A 17714-nucleotide genomic window follows, 5' to 3' on the forward strand; every position below is an offset into this window, starting at 1 on the left:
TAAACTTTTTCACTATAAATTAAGGACTTAACTTATTCCTATGATAGCTTATCTTTATTTCACAGAACTTTTTAAAAATCAGACAGCTGTCATTCTCTTTTTACATTACATAAACAAGTATGGGTTTAGTTAGAGGAAGAAAGGTCTGGAGTGATTAAATGCTAGAAATAATTACTATTTTGGAAAGAAATGGGCCATTACTTTAATTACATATCTCACTGAACTATTAACACACCTGAAATGTAGAAGTCAGCTGTCGTGAACAGATGAGAATGTGCACTAATCAACAGCAATCACCAGTTTAAACTGTTGTAGATACTCCTTTGATGGTAACAAAACACATGTCTAGCTTCCAAACTAATTGAAAGCATAATTTCTTATTTTGGTGAATGCACTCTTCTTGAAAAGTTACGTTTTGTTACATATAAAGTTTAAGTATCTACTGAGTGCCCTAGCATTTTCAACTGAAGTTACAATCCACAGTAAGCTCTATTTTTTGCAAAGTATTCAACTTGAGTTGAAAGGGTCCAAGTACCAGTCTTACTTTTCATATAATAGCCCTAAGATAAAAATATTCTATTTCTTATATAGAGTCTACAAAAGTAATCACTCCACATTTTTCTTCTGATCTTTTTGCTTTTATTTTCCTTCTATATTCTTTATAATGCCTCCCATATCACTGTTTGTAAATTAAAATTTTGATTTGGAAGTTCATGTTATATACATAAATTCAGCTTCAAAAGAAAAAAAAAAGTGCATTTTAATAACATTTGTCCTACCATAAAAAATTGCAAGTTCAGGATGGGGCTGGCTTTGGTTGTGGAACACAGTGTCTAGGCCAGTTATTAATTTATTACCTCTCAACTTTAAACCCACTCTTCTTTGCCCTAAATTGTGACTATCTGTAGTGGACTAGAAATTGTGAGATTTTCTTTTCTTGCCAGTTGGCTCACTTTTAGATTCTACCAACAGAGGGCAATGAAAGGCTGAAAGAGGAAAGGAACTTTTCTTATTCCAGTTTGTTTTCTGCAGAGCAAGGGTTGCAGCATGCTGGAAGTCCCAGCAGTGTTTACCAATGACAGCACCTCACATGGCCCCACAGCAAGTGGCCTCTAGCCAGTTTTTCCTCATCAGAGTGGCAGACGAGGCAGGCACCACAGCAGCCATGCCCTCCCTTTTAGGTTCCTTGCTTACTCATTTCCCTCAGTTCCAGGGGTGGTGGCAGTTTCTTGCAACTGCAGCCTCTGTTATACCTCAAAGCTTTCTTTCACCCTTTAACATAGTAAAACAATATTTTCAATTTAACCTATTCAAAGTACCGATATATTTTTGTGTCTTGTCTGGACTCTGATTGATTACAGTGCACCTCAGGCTCAAGGTCACAATGCCTAGGATCAAATCCTGGCTCTAAATACTACCTAACTCTAGTTCTCTGTACCTCAGTTTCCTCATCTCTAAAATGGGGATATATAAATACTTCTCATACACAGTTATTGTGAAGAGGTAGGTGAAGTACTTACTTAGCACAGTTCCTGAAATAAAATAAATGTTCAACAAACGTTAGCTATTATTATTTCATAATCATCCACTAAAAACAAAGGGCAGCCTGGTACCTATCCATAGACTGAGTACTTTTGCAGCCTCATTAAATACAGACAACTAGGCCATAGGTAAAACCTCTACCCATGACTTTTCAATTTATTTATCCCAAGTCATTTAAGCTAATCAGATGTCAAGATAAACTGAACAAAAAGTGATTAGTAACGTAAAATTTTAAATTTTAAGAGCTGTTCATAAATTTAGAATTTGCAGCCTCATATTATTAAATACCTTAAAACCTGCTCGTTTCATTATCATGTTAAATATTAGTAATTTTATTAATTAAAATACTAATTTATTTTAATGTTAAGTACAATGCAAATGGAATAGGCTGTTCTAACTATGCAGATAACTTGACAAACCCAGAAAACTGGATAACATGGGAAGGAATTAGCATATTAGCCCATTTCTATTTATAACAATGTTTGTGGGCTGACAAATTTATGTTTACATTGAAAAACTCATAACATAATTCATTTCCATAGTAAATCTCATAGTAATGAAATTAGTTTCCTTTGATAATTATGTGCTCACCCTAATTCTGTCATGCCGTCCATGAACTCTTGCTTGGAGAACTCGCACTGTGTTGCTGCTCTGAACTTCCATGCAATGATCAACACACTAATGCTGGCTGGATCGAGGGCCAGGTCATCACAGAACTGTTGTATACCATCTATTCCAATTTTATTTTCATCTTGAGGATCTTCACAAATAACAATGCAATATTAAGTTAATGCCATACTTTATTATACTATTTCTAAAACTAAAAAGGTAATGCTTTATGCTCCATTAAAAAATAATCACATAGACCAAAGACAAGAAGCAATATTACTAAGTATCTCCCCTATAATATTCAAAGCCGATGTGCCCTCAAAATAGTACTCTTAATATGAACAGGAGGCGGTGGGGGGTGGAGGGAGCTTGATATATGGTGATGAAAATGGTTTGACTTTGGGTGGTGGACACACAATGCAGTATACAAATCATGTATCATAGAAATGTATACTTGAAACCTATATGACTCTAGTAACTAATGTCTCCCCAATAAATTTAATAAAATTATGAAAAGATGGATTCATACTTCATGCTACATACTAACATAAACTCTAAAAAAAAGATGAACAGGAGAATACACAGGGTGGGGCAAAAGTAGCTTTACAGTTTTGAGTACACAAAACAGAGTTCGTTCTTGTATTAATTATTATTTTTCATACAAACAACTGCATATCTACTTTGCCCCACCCATTTTTATATATAGATGGGCACTTAATTTTTAAGACTCACTTATTCATATGAAAAATGTCCCATACTCATACACATTCAGAAAATCTGACAGTATATATAAAGGATTTTTACTGAACCCATCCATATTTTAAGTAAACATTTTAAATTAACAGTATTCTATACAAAAAAATCTTTTTTCCTTAAAACTAAGTTCACTCTACCACAGCAATTACTTCTTGAGAGTATCAGAAAAACCATAAACTCAGCTATTAAATCCTAATCTCAACAATATAAATACCTATTGTTCAAATTAAAGAAAAATACCAACTATCAATATTTACTTATCAGACAGAAAAACTTTTAAATAGTGACAAATACAAGGAAAAAGAGGCACTCATACGCTGCTACCAAGTGTGCTTTGCTAACATCTCTAACAAAAAAAAAGTGACTTTTCTGATTTGGGGGAATGAGTTATGCATAAAATAGTCCATTTTTGGAAAAACATTTTAAACTTTGTATACATATTTCTGCATAAACAAAATGACACGGAAGGATCCACACCAGAATTAAGTACTGGTTCCCTCAGGAGAATAAATAAGGAAAAAATGGAGAAACTATTAACTTTCTTCATTCATCTATTTTGAATTATTTAAACATTTTAAAGAGCATATTACTTTTAAGTTCTTTAAAGCAGTGTTTTTCAACCTTATTTGGGCAAAGGCACACTTGTTTCATGAAAAAAATCACGAGGCACACCACCATTAGAAAATGTTAAAAAATTTAACTCTGTGCCTATATTGACTATATATAAAGTAATTCTCTTGAATAGGAATCAAATAAACACAAAGAAAGTATTTTATAATTACTTTATTATGAAATATTAAGTAAACAAAATAGTGAAAAATTATAAAATTCTTGTCTTGTCTGCACCTACGGCACACCAGGCATCATCTCGCGGCACACTTGTGTGCCGCGGAACAGCAGTTGAAAAACGCTGCTTTAAAGGTTATTAAAATTATCACGCAGGTTTTCTTAAAATCAGTTCAGCTGAGTTTTATCCAATGGGGGGGAGGGGAAGACCCCACCCTCATTCTCAAATTCTATTATGGGGGAAGAAATAAAGAAGCTAAGAAAAATTATCAGTGGAAAGAGAAAAATAATTTATCTTTGATCTCTTTGAAGTAATTCTAAGATCTACAGAGTTCTGTTGAGATATCCACCTATATCATGTGTTCTCTGTATTATGCATATATATAAATACCTATAAATATGTCCTATGTGTTATTTCTCTTAAGCAGCATGTAACTTTGGAACACCTGGTTCAAAATATTTGAAGTTACAAGTAAACACTCACCTTTGTATCTATTGTATAGTTGTTCTAACTTCTTCCTGTCCAATGATCCTTTTACACTCTCTCGGATATAAAGTTCAGGATTTTGGAAAAAATTGTCTGTTGCAACATCTAACTTCCAGTCATTTTGAGACAGGCAACTTACTGCTGTTTTTTCACTAGATTGTGTGAAGATCATAAACTGACGAACTTTATCCTTCTGCGATGATTTCAACTTGTTCTATTGAAACCAGAAAATAAACTGAAACACGATGTAAAAATCATGGAACACCAAAGTGGTATTTCTATATGCCTGACTAATCACTCAGCAATACTTTTTCCTCATGATTTATTAAAACATTTTAGTTCAAGATTTATTTTTTATCTACTAATCAGAAAGACAAATTTTTAAGAAATCTAAAACACAAAATTTAGTATCATCCTGCATTTCTTCTAAAAGTGGATCCTGAAAGCACGTATAAAGGCTCTAGAAGGGAAGTATAGCTACTCTCAAAACCTTAATCAAGCACGAAGTTCTAAAGGGATATACATATATATAACAACTGGTGGGGAAGATGACATTATCTAGCCAGCCAGAACAATCAAATGACCCTGGGTAACAATGAGATTAGCAGGTGCTTGCTGCAGTCCTAAAACCCACTATAAAAAACAGAGTATAGCCGAGACCAGTTTGGCTCAGTGGTAGAGCGTCGGTCTGCGGACTGAAAGGTCCCGGGTTCGATTCCGGTCAAGGGCATATACCTTGGTTGCGGGCACATCCTCAGTACAGGGTGTGCAAGAGGCAGCTGGTCGATGACTCTCTCTCATCAATGTTTCTAACTCTCTCTCTCTCTCCCTTGTTCTCTGTAAAATATCAATAAAATATATATTTTTAAAAAAAAGAAAATAGAGTATAATCCTCCTCCCAACTCCACCCCTTGTTTTCTTGCTATTTTATAGCAAATGTGAGAAAGCAACAGACTATGAGTAGCTGCTATTTTCCTGGTCGTGTTCAGAAACCAAGATAATTACCAATAAAATTTCATAATCAGAAGCCCTTGAAATATGAACTACCATGCATCCTTCCAACAAAGGTAAACAGGATTCTCCCTTTCCCCCTGAAAGAAACTCTTTTTCCCCTTAGCCTGAGCCTAACATAGCCTCTCTCCAAAAAGCTTCTCTACTGTAATAATAACCTTTTCTCACTTGCCTTATGTTGATACTGATTCATTTCTCATCTGGACTGAACCCTAAGCAAAATGAAACAAGGCAATTAGGCCCTGCACTCTCTCCCCCTATTAAGAACAATGTTCTCCCTCCTCTCCCACCCAAGCTAGTCTTCTATGAAATGTCAGCCTCTCCACAATTATTCTTGTCTCCTAAAATTCTCTCTCAGCAAAATACTTGGGTTAGTTCTGGCCAAGGTGGTTAGGTTGGCTGGAGCATCATCCCATACAACACAAAGTATCAGTTTCGATTCCCGGTCAGGGCAGATGGCATGGGTTGTAGGCTGGATCAATGTTTGTTTGCTTCTTTCTCTCTCTCCCCCTCCCCTTCCTCTCTAAAAAAATAAAATAAAAAATTTTAAAACAACTTGGTTTTTCCTGGGCTACTATTACAGCAAAAGGAGGAAGGAAAAGAATGTATGGCATACATTAATAGATACAATGTCCTGTGGTATAAGCAACCATCTGAGAACCCCAGAATCTTTTATCTGACCCAAAGTGACAGATCACAAACTTCAACCCCCATTGTACAGATGAGAAAACAGAAGTTGAAAGAATTAGTTCAAAACTCATCCAGGTTATTATTAGTAGAAAAGAGACAAGAACAGAAAGGTTTTATAAATCCAAGTCATGGTAATCCTATAAAACCACATTACTTGTTGTACAGATTTATAAGCCTTTTGAAATTTTCAGGAAAAAGACTACCAAAAATATGATTCCAAAGTAAAAATAACACTATACAAAAATCAAACATGAAAAGTGTTTATGCCTAGAGTCTGACCTGCCAGCAACACTCCTCTCTGTAAATATGCTATTGCTTAAGATTTAGATTAAAATTTCAACCTCTGTTCATTAAACTGGAGAAACTATAACTCCAGTAACCTTCTGTTATTTCACTAATAACTACCACCTCTGGACACAAGTATGTCATATCCCATTATACAACACATCTCTTAAATGTCTAAGATTCTTCTTTTTTTGAAAAGTGTCTCCTCAAGATATAATTCAATTGCAACAAACCTACAATGAAATAAAATCCCAAAGAAAATAACTGTCTTACTTAATATACTGAAAGGAAGCCACTTTGATTTCAATATTTGTTAGTAAAACTATTTTTTTTAATTTCTATACCTTTCTCCCTGGGAAGATATAGTATCCTGATATATGTTTCAATCCTTCTTTGACGAACAGGGAAGTACTGAGGGTCCCTATGGTCATCAGTGACCACTGTATAATGTACAAGGTGTTGGAGATTAACTGAGAAGTATAACTACTGGCCACATCCTGGAAATTATTTTTTAATTAAACCTGATACAAGTGTTTAGGTTGGCTGGAGCCTCATCTCATACACCAAAAGGTGTGTAACTTTCCCTCCATTCTCCTAATAGTTGTTGGAGGCAGCAAAACAATCAGGATTATTTGGGGTTTTATCATAAAGTATTAAATCCAATGCACTGTTCCCTGGAACTTGAATCACTTTTGTTGAAGAGAAGAAAAAACACAGCTTAAAGTTAATTCCAAAAAGAGCTGTTCACTCTCCTAATGACTGTCAGAGAGCAAGGTATTAGAAAGTTGAGGGAACAAAGATAAAAAAATCATCTTACCCTCACAAACTAACAGCAACATTATACAAGTGAATTATTTAATTCCAGGTCATATTTTATTTGAAAAAAAAGTATATGTATTAAATAATGTCTATGTATCAATATATACATATGTAAACTATTTTAACTGGTTTAAATTTCTAGTATATGGGCAATACAAATATAGTTTCAGAAAAAAGTCTGCAGCTACCCATTTCTAACACCATAAAAGCTAACAAGTGATACCTGGCAGAGAACTGATAATATGGGTTCCTGCAAGGCCAAGTAGTAGTAAGCAATCCCATTCCTTCAAAGTCTGATCAGTATCCTCTCCCTCCCTCTTGTATTTATCATATACTCTTATCGTTTCTCTACTTATTCTCCGTGCCTAGAATAAATCTTAACACCCACTGTCCTACTGAAGAGGATGTTCTCAACTCCGTGATCTCAAAGGCTGTCCTAGAGTAAAGCTGGAGTGGACTGTATTGACCTGCCCTCCTCCCAAGCCTATTTATGAGAGCTGTAACACTCCCACCCCTTTTGCCTTTTCCTCAGCCATATGGGGGCACCAGGCAAGGTGTTTGAGAGTATGGTACCAAAGGCTGTAATTGTTATCAACTTAAAGACGACAAAATGGGTATCCAGCCAGCAAATAATTATTTTATAGATGAGAGGATGGACAGAAAACTGAAGTGGAAAAGAAACAGATGGATGTTTTCTATTTCTACTATAAACCCAGTGAGGAATCTTCCTAAGACCAAAAACATATGATAACTACAATGATTCAGCACTCACTTGTAGTGCATGCCACTTACTTTAAGATCTATTTAAAAGAAACTAGAGTGGTCACTAAATAAAATTAGGTAAGACAATATTCAGTACTCAAATGTAAAAACTACCTAGATTTAAATTTTCAAGGAAATTCAATAGTGGTAAGTAAAATATATAAAATCAGGATATATCCTGATTATTTTTTTATTTTAGAAAAATAAAAGGAGATGGAGGAGGAAGAGGAACAGAGAGGAAGAAAGGAAATGAGGGGGGAAAGAAATGCTGTCTCTTGTAATAGAAAGCTACTTCTGATTGTATCGAAGATTACCAACATTAGAAGGACTACCATAATCTAGATTCTAGACAATAAAAAGCACTTATTTGCTCATCTTTCCAAAATTAAAAAAATGGTTGTTAATACATATTATTTAATACTTAAACATCACATGCTTGTAAATTTTTTCACTCAAGAAAAGCAAAAATCACATTTAAAATAATAGAGTATCTAGGGAAAAAATCAGACAAATACTTTAAATGTAGTCAAGTATATCTTACCACTGACTCTCCAAAGTCTACTGTGATAAATTGTGGACTCAGAAAGACTTTATATAAGAAAATAACAATGATCATAAAGTTAAATTTCTCACATAAGTATTTCTCTTAAGAAAAATAATCAACATGGTAAATGATTTTCTAGTTAACTAAATCTTGACAATCTGAAATGAAATAATTTTAATGGGTGATATTTTTAAAAGCAAAAAATTAAGACATATTTTATTATTTCTATTATTCTAAATCTTCATCTTCTCACCCTTGACTTAATTCTTATCTCAGGAGTTGATGAATATAGGTCACAAAAGACAATGTTTTAACAATTAAAACCCTGTAATGACCACTCATAATTCTCACTAAAAGCTCTGTGTTTTCCATATGACTAAGTTTAACTTCATCTGAAACTTAAGAACTAATTTAAGTCCAAAAAATCATACTTTCCACATACAATACATAGTATACAGTAGATAAAGTCAAGAATTGCAATATCCTATACAACTCACCCATAAAAAAAATAATAATAATAATAAAAAACAAACAAAAAAAAAAAACACTTCCCATAGGTTAAAGGTCTGAAGTCAAAAGCGCAGGAAAAAATCAACTGGAGAAACCAAAATGGCAGCATATGTAAGCACCTAAACTGCAGCCTCACACAACAATTTCAAAACTACAACTAAAAACAGAACAGACATCATCCAGAACCACAGGAAAGCTGGCTGAATGGAAATTCTACAACTAGAAAGAAAAAAACTCATGAAGAATCATAGGAGCTGCAAAGGGCTGAGGTATAGAGACACGCGTGCAGAGAGAAAGGGCGGCCGAGTGCCTGGCTGGCTTTCTCTGGCGGGAGAGAGAAGGAAGCTCCCGACTGCACTGAACCCCAGTTCCAGGCGAGACCCTGTGGACCCAGGCTCATACGGGGAAAGTTTGGACTGTCAGGTAGAGAGAAAGGCACATGAAGACTCAGGGGAGCCGCGGCAGGCAATGGTCTGGAGGCGCGTGCACATGAGTGGGCAAAGAGAAGACTGATTGCTGAGGTTGCCATTGGCTTTCCCTAGTGGGAGGGAGTCGGAAGCTCCCAACTGCACTGAACTCCAGTTCCGACTGCACTGAACCTCAGATCCGGGTGAGAACCTAGGGACCCAAGCTCTTACGGAGGGAAATCTGGACTAAGGTGAAAACTCAGGGAAGCCATGAAAGGCAGAGTTCTGGAGGCGCGCACAAAAGTGCGTGCAGAGAGGACTGACTGTTGAATGTACCGCTGGCTTTCTCTAGCTGGAGGGAACCGGAAGCATCCGACTGTGCTGAACTCCAGTTCTGAGCAAGAATCTGGGAATCCAGATTCATTGAGTAGAAACTGGACTGTCTGGCAGCGGGCTAAACTTGAGGGCAGCTTTCTCTCAGAGGTGCTTGCAGCGATTACCAAGGAACACTGAGACCCAGGGGCCTCATAGGGAAGGGCTGATGGGAAGCCAAGACTATCTGCTCAGCCCTGAGACTTCGCCCCATCCAAGCTGAGCACAGAGGCTTTTGCAATTTTGCAAGTCTTGTCTCATAAGGCTGTCTCCAGCACAGAAGTTCTCCTGGCATAGACACAGCTGATCCTTACAGCCAACTGGCCTGAAGGTCAATTCCTCCCAGTGATACCAATAACAATCAAGTCTTAACTATAACAAGGCTATACACACAGTCCACAAAGGGGTGCACCAAGAGTGTCCACCTCAGGTAACTGGAGAGGCCGACCCAGTGGGCCATATAGGAAATCTAGCACACAAAGTTACCCTACCAACTCAGGGAAGCAGTGAAAATGTGGACACCAAGAAACAGATCACAAATGAAAGAAATGGAGGAAAACAAATAATTGGATATAGAGTTCAAAACCACGGTTATAAGGTTTTTCAAGGATTTCCTAGAAAAGGCGGATAAATTTAACGAGACTCTTCAGAATATGAAAAAGGACCAACTAGAAACTAAACATACACTGACTGAAATAAAAAATATTATACAGAGACCCAACAGCAGACTAGAGGAACGCAAGAATCAAGTCAAAGATTTGAAATGCAAAGAAGCAAAAAAACACTGAACCAGAAAAGCAAAAAGAATCCAAAAGTTTGAAGATAGTGTAAGAAGCCTCTGGGACAACTTTAAGCATACCAACATCAGAATTATGGAGGTGCCAGAAGAAGAGAGAGAGCAAAATACTGAAAACCCATTTAAAGAAATAATGACTGAAAACTTTCCCCACCTGGGGAAAGAATTACTTACAACTCCAGGAAGCACACAGAACCCCAAACAAAAGGAATCCAAAGAGGACCACACCAAGCCACATCATAATTAAAATGCCAAAAGCAAAAGACAAAGAGAGAATCTTACAAACAGCAAGAGAAAAACAGTTAATAACCTACAAGGGAGCACCCATCTCATTGTCAGATGATTTCTCAACAGAAAATATGCAGGCCAGACGGGAGTGACAAGAAATATTCAAAATGAAGAATAGCGAGAACCTACAATCAAGATTTCTCTACCCAGCAAAGCTATCTTTCAGAATTGAAGGGCAGATAAAGAGCTTCACAGATAAGAAAAAGCTAAAGGAGTTCATCACCACCAAACTAGTATTATATGAAATGCTGAAAGGTATTCTTTAAAAGGAAGAAGAAAAAAGTAAAGATAAAAATTATGAACAGCAAATATTCACAACAAGTGAATATAAAAATCAAGTGAATTAAAAATCTGAGGAACAGAATAAACTGGTGAATATAATAGAATCAGGGGCATAGAAAGGGAGTGGACTGATAATTATCAGGGGGAAAGGGTTGTGGGGAGTGCAGGAAATGACTGGACAAAAATCGTATACCTATGGATGAGAACAGTGGGGGGGTGGGGGGGGGCCCAGAGGGTGGGGTGGGAACCTGGTGGAGGGGAGCTATGGGGGGGGAGGGGGGGGAGAAACAATTGTAATAATCTGAACAATAAAGATTTATTAAATTAAAAAAATAATAATTCAACTAATAAGCAAAGTTCTGCAAAAAAGCCAGGCTAAGAATCTGAGGAATAGCTAGAAATCCTCTCCCCTTTCACCTGTACAGAGGCAGTATATGGTTAGTGAAGAGTGCAGACTCTCAAGCCAGACAGGCAGCATTTCAATCCTACCTGTGCCTCTTAATTGCTGTATGATTTTGGGAAACTTAATCTCTGAGGGCTTCAATTTCTTCATCTATAAACAGGGTATGAAGGTTACATTAATTCAGGTTAAACTCTAAGAAATGTAACTAGCACATAGTAAGCCCTCTTTATAAGTGCATGACCAAGGAATAAAAAACAGTCCAAAGAAAAAAAGTAATTGTGTAAATGGTAAAGTAAGAAAGAATGATAACTATAATCAGAAAACTAGCAGCTAATATTTAAACTCCTACTGTGTACCAACTATGCAAGGTGGTTATCTTTGATTCCATTTTACAAATGAGGAAGCCAAACCTCAGAGCTCAATTTATGTAAGGACACAGACTTGTCTGAAAGGCAACAGAGCCTGGTGCCTAACTTCAAGGCATGGTCTTTCCATTTACTCTATCTACACTGACATCAAGTAAAAGAGGAAAAGGGCAAAAGGGCAAACACTGACTGTGTGCGCACTGGGGGAAGGAAGTGAATTGTGAGCAATATTTCTTCACGTAGTTTTATAGAAAAGTTAAATAACCAATTAACCGTTCCCATTTCAAATGTAAACAATCTGCATTCTGAATAAAATGTACCCATTAAGTTTATAACCTAACTGAAAAAGCTAATTTAGGGATGGAACTTCCCTTTTAGAGTTTCCTGGGAGGGAAAAGGAAGGGGAAAGAGACAGACAGGTTATTTTTATGATGAGTAATTCAACAGGAAGAAAAATGTGTTTGTAGACTAGGTAAGTCTGTTTTTTAAAAGATGACTATAATCTATAGCAGAGGAGACAATAAGAGTTAGGTTTCGTTTTCCAATGAGAAGACTTGAAACACAGAGGAAAATACAAATACATGTACATGTACAGTCTATGGCCAGAAAATATAAGCAAATATGTAAAATTTTAAATATTAAGACAAAACCCCTCCATATTCTTTTAAATGGCAATCTGCAGTTTAGAAACATTACTTATGGTTTGGCCTGTGACTCTTATCATTCATCTGTAAACTTCCTGCACTCTGAATGACAAAATGAACTCTTTTTTAAGAGGTGCTATACTACTACTATACCAAGTCAAATATGGAATAACATATAATTATTATAAACTTACAATTAGTATACCCAATGATGTTTTATATTATGGCAATTCACCTGGGAAAAAATTCAGAAAGTATACTTGTAAGATCTAAACTTACAATCTGTATTTTTTTTTTTTTTTAAAGAACTTTTCTCACAGGCTTAAAAAAAATTCTGTTAATGGAAATTTAAAGGTTTTTCTCTTCCCCCATTCACAGAATTAGATTATTCAAAAGATGACTACCATGTAAATGGACTGTTTTGATTCTGGTTCAGAGAAAACTGTTTTGACTATTAAAAAGTTATATTTGCTAATTCCAGATTACCTACAATAATAGTAGAAATTACCTCCTTAAAATGCTTGTGTTATCACATTTCAATTGATTCTTCCAAACCTACTGCTTCAACTTTTAACAAGCAGTCAAGGTAGCTCCTCTCCATACACATCTTTTCTTTTTTAAATATATATATTTTATTGATTTCAGAGAGAAGAGAGAGGGAGAGAGATAGAAACATCAATGAGGAGACTCACTGATCGGCTGCCTCCTGCACACCCCACACTGAGCCCACAAGCCAGGCATGTGCCCCTGACTAGAATGGAATTTGGGACCCTTCAGTCCACAGGCCAAAGCTCCATCTACTGAGCTAAACCAGCCAGGGAAGACATATTTTCTTTAAAAAAAAAAAAAAGTCAGCCTTAGCTGGTTTGGCTCAGTGGATACAGCGTCAGCCTGCAGACCAAAGCGTCCCAGGTTCGATTCCAGTCAAGGGCCCGCCATACTTCGGTTGCAGGCTCTTCTTGACCCAGAACCTGGTCGGAGGCTTGCAGGAAGCAACCAACCAATGCGTTTCTCTTACAGCAATATTTCTCTCTCTCTCTTTCTCTTCGTCTCTAAGAAATCAATAGAAAAATATCCTCGTTAGAGGATTTAAAAAAGAAAATTATAATAATGTCACTAACAAGAAAATAAATTAAATGAGTTTTTTAAGTTCCACAGTTAAAGATCTTATGATAATGTCTAACACTCAACAGTCACGCAATGTTTCATAAAAAGAATAAATGATCCCTGAAAAAAATCAAGTCTCCTAATTCTGATATTTAATAAATTCAGAATTATAGGAATCTTATGAATAATAAATAAGCCTCTAAATGTTTATTGAAATGAAAAATATAACAAAGGAATGGGCCATGTCAACTTATCTCTGTTGCTGAACACTTGGTTCAGTGTTGAGGGTTGAAAAGTGTATTTATAAGAGTGCTTTTCCAAAGTTAAGTTCTTTAGAAAAAACCCCTCTTTAAATCCCTTAAGTTTTTACAATGAAAACAAGCAGCCTAAACACTGATTACGCACTAATTATATAAAAGGGTTCCACATAGAAATAAATGATGATTTAGGAACATTTTTCCCTTCTGTTTTTGCTTTTTCTTGGGTGGGGGTATACACCTGAAGTGCCTAGGCAAACTAGATAGTCAGCAGGTCATTCAAGAGCTTGTTTGTGTCTACAAAGCAACTGAATCCTATTTGGAACTATTTCTCTTCTTCAAATGTCATGGCTAACACTATTACAGGGTGAACACTACATACTGAAACTTAAAAGGGGGATTTTTCACACATTTTCACTATGGACCTAATCTCTGAGGCCACTTGACGCAAATAAGCTCAGCTGTTTTAAAATTTAAAAAGAAGCCCACTACTGCAATGAGTTTATTTTACATTCAACTTTTTTACTCTATGTGCCAAAAGTTTTAATTTTTCAATTACTTAACTGTTTAAGTGAGATAGCTTGATTATATATGGAAACAACTATCCAATATAAGGAAGAAACCAGAGTGAAACTACGGTAATAAAAAAAAAATCCACACCTATACCAAAAGGGTGCTTGCTGAGTTTTTTGTTTGTTGTTTGTTTGTTTTTTAAGAGGAGGGGGTAAAGTGTGTAACAAGAGACCAGGCTTCTAATCCCTGCTCTGCCACATACTGGCTCTTTATGCTCACATCATTTAGAACTGATAAATATTCATTTCCACATATGTTAAAAGGAAGTAGCAGTAACTACCTCACAAACTGCAGTGGAGATTAAATAAAATAACGATGTTAAATTAACCAGCAAACACTATGTTCTCAATAAAGGTTAATATCCTTCTTTCTCCCCAATGGCCCAGTTTTCAGCTTGTAGCCATTAAACTATACACAAACTACTAGAACAAATTCAAAAGCAATCTATGAAAGATATTTCTGTGCTGTTTTAACTAGGTAAAACAGTCAACTAGTTTTTACTGAATATTGGACAGTCATTTTAAAGAGAACTCAAAACTCACAGAAGCTTCATGGTAAAGAAAACTATAATATGGGTTTTGTCTTCAAAAACTGCTTTAAAAATAATTATTATAATATTGCAGTAGCACACTATGGAACAGCAGAAACAAGGCCCATCATACCACTCATAATCCTTCAGTTTGTCTTGGAATAAAAACCCAATATCCTTTCAATGCCCACCCATGCCCATCTCCACTCCTCATCACTCAGACCTCATCTACTCCAATGCTAACATGACTCTGTGTGTGTGTGTGGGGGGGGGGGGAGGGGGGCCATACAAACTGCTCCGGCAACACTGATCTCAATGTTCCTCAAATCTCTCCCCACTGTATTTCTGTGGGAGTCACTCATTCATCTCCTAGTCTGCTCAAAATTCACCTCACTGGGAGTGAAGACATCATTTTGCAACCCCACTTCCACTGCACCCCAGCACTCTCAATTCCCCTCCCTAACCGGGCTTTTCTCCCATAGCACTTAACACCTTCTAACACAGTAAGGAAGAAAAAGATATACTATGTTTATCATCTCTCTGCTGACTAAAATGTAGCTCTCACCAGAGCAGGGATTTTCATCTTTCAGTTACCGTGTGTGTGTGTGTGTGTGTGTGTGTGTGTGTGTGTGTGTGTGTGTATCCATATCCCCAATGCCTGGCACATAATAGGTATTTAATAAATAATCATCAAAATTAAGGCCCTTCTTTAATTTGCTTTTATATATATATTCAAACAAATGTAAAACAAGTTCTTAAAGAAATAATCTTGAACAGACCTATGGTCATTCGGACTTATAAACAATGGTATTTGTTCAAAATACAATCTTAAATTTCAAAGTCCGCACATTTAAAAAAAATTAAAAAACAGTAACATCATTAATCATTCATTCATTTAAATTCTGTTATTTAAAATATTCACTAATAATACTTGGATTTTCATTTTTAAGTGAGTAATATATTTTATTTTCAAATCCAATTTTCAATCATTTCTACAGATTTCATGTGAGTCAGCAAACTTATTGTATCACAAATACTGGGGGAAATAGTACGCCAGGAGAAAATAGTTTCAATTCTACAACAAATAATTTTGCAACCTTTAACCTCAAAACCTCCTTGATCCTCAATTTCTTCTTTTGTGAAGGGGGAGTAAATAGATGACCTCTGGAGTCATTTTAGGTCTAAAAATTCTATGACAGTGTGAATAAAAAATGTAGTAGGTTACACAGTCTACACACTTCTCACACCTCTATAAAAGTCACGTGGGTGGCTCAGTGATTGAGCTTCCACCTATGAACCAGGAGGTCACAGTTTGATTCCCAGTCAGGGCACATACCCAGATTGGGGCTGATCCGAGTGTGGGGCGTGCAGGAGACATCTTTTTCTCTCTCTCCCCCTTCCTCTCTGAAATCAATAAAATTGGTTATACATATAAATCATTAGAACCAAAATTTTTATAGTTGAATGGAACTTTAGAATTCATCAAATCCAATTATGTCATCTTACAGATAAGAAAACCCCAGAATTCTGACCACTTTTTAAAAGATCTTCAGAAGTAACAGAATATTGTCAACTTTCTGAATTACTTTTAAAGTTATCTGAACCTTTTTTCTTATACAAAATATTTCAATTATCCCATCATTTAAGCTTGCCCCCAAATTGACAACACGTGTCCTAGCAATGGGCTGCATTACACACAGCAAAACAAAACATGAGCCCCAAACACTACATTGAGAAACAATTTTAAGAAACTTATACAACAATTTTTAACCAGAAAATTCTTATGGCCTAACTTCTATTAGGGCCCACGGTGATTTAGTTTCTAAACTAACTGGAGCATACCAAGACAATTCTGGGGACATGATCTGAGTTCAGCCACAGAAGAGTTTTAAATTAGTAATATCTTGTCACCACTGGCATCATTAGATGAGTTATGGCTAAGATCCAAAACTAGCTATTTAATATTAACAAAAGGACAGGCTTACAAGCTCCAATCCAAGCTGAACTCTCAGGTGAAGCACAGGAGAAACCTGAATGCCTGAACAGGTGATGTGCATTCTTAGGACCTCGGCTTTCAACAGGATGCTGCTGGCTGGGAGGTTACCGAGAACAGAACCCATCTCAGTGCCCTCTCGGTGTTCACAGGGAGTTGCATGTCCTCGCTTTAGGCTTACTATACATCCACATGCCACGAGTCTGGGAACTTGAGGAGTCATGTCTATGACAGTCACAATACGTAAGAAACTAGAAACTGCTTAGACGCCCTAGCGGACCTTTGAACGTCGTACTATCAATCCCAGCACAGACCTGTACTTTATGACCAAGTTTTCTTTACAAGCGGCCAATCTGTAATGGCATTTCCCCTAGAATACAAATGTTGAATACATGGCGCACGAAGCGGCCTATCTATAGGACACCAAAAATGTTGCCGAGTTGGAAGCTGGGGCTTAGAGAAGTGTCATTCAGCAGAAATAAGACCCAACTAAAAACAAAAGACACTGGGCATTCCCTTAGCGCGGGCGCGCGCGCACACACACACCACACACACACACACACACACACACACTACACACACACACACACACACACACACACACGCACGCACCCTCCTCAAAGGGGCCTTTATGCTGCCCGTGAGCCCACGGACAACAATATCATTTTTACTGTCCATTCATACCATAACCTGCCTGGAATGCAACCCAGGCTCGGGCTTTAAGGACAAGCATCGCTTCTGAGAAACACAAAGAGTCAGTCCCACAGAGTCAGCCAGGTACATCACCTCCAAAATGTAAACATAACTTGACCACCTCGTTACATACTGTGTTGTGTCCGTCCCCCCTCCCTCCCCCACCCCCCAACAAGCAAAAACAATTCCCCAAACAAAAACAAA

The 17714-nt window shown here is 36.7% G+C and overlaps 1 protein-coding gene across 1 annotated transcript in view; it reads right to left on the reverse strand.

Moving 5' to 3' along the window:
- The window catches only part of DCUN1D1 (defective in cullin neddylation 1 domain containing 1), a 35675-nt gene extending 18351 nt beyond the window's left edge, over nt 1-17324 (reverse strand). Inside the window, 3 exon segments of the mRNA XM_084874237.1 lie at nt 2134-2302; nt 4178-4394; nt 16810-17324. Of these exon segments, the coding sequence (XP_084730363.1) occupies nt 2134-2302; nt 4178-4394; nt 16810-17040 (617 nt within the window). The 5' untranslated portion in view covers nt 17041-17324.
- Between the last annotated feature and the right edge of the window lie 390 nt (nt 17325-17714).

Source organism: Pipistrellus hanaki, assembly GCF_964339955.1.
Source record: "Pipistrellus hanaki genome assembly, chromosome: 2".
Classification (NCBI taxonomy): Eukaryota; Metazoa; Chordata; class Mammalia; order Chiroptera; family Vespertilionidae; genus Pipistrellus; species Pipistrellus hanaki.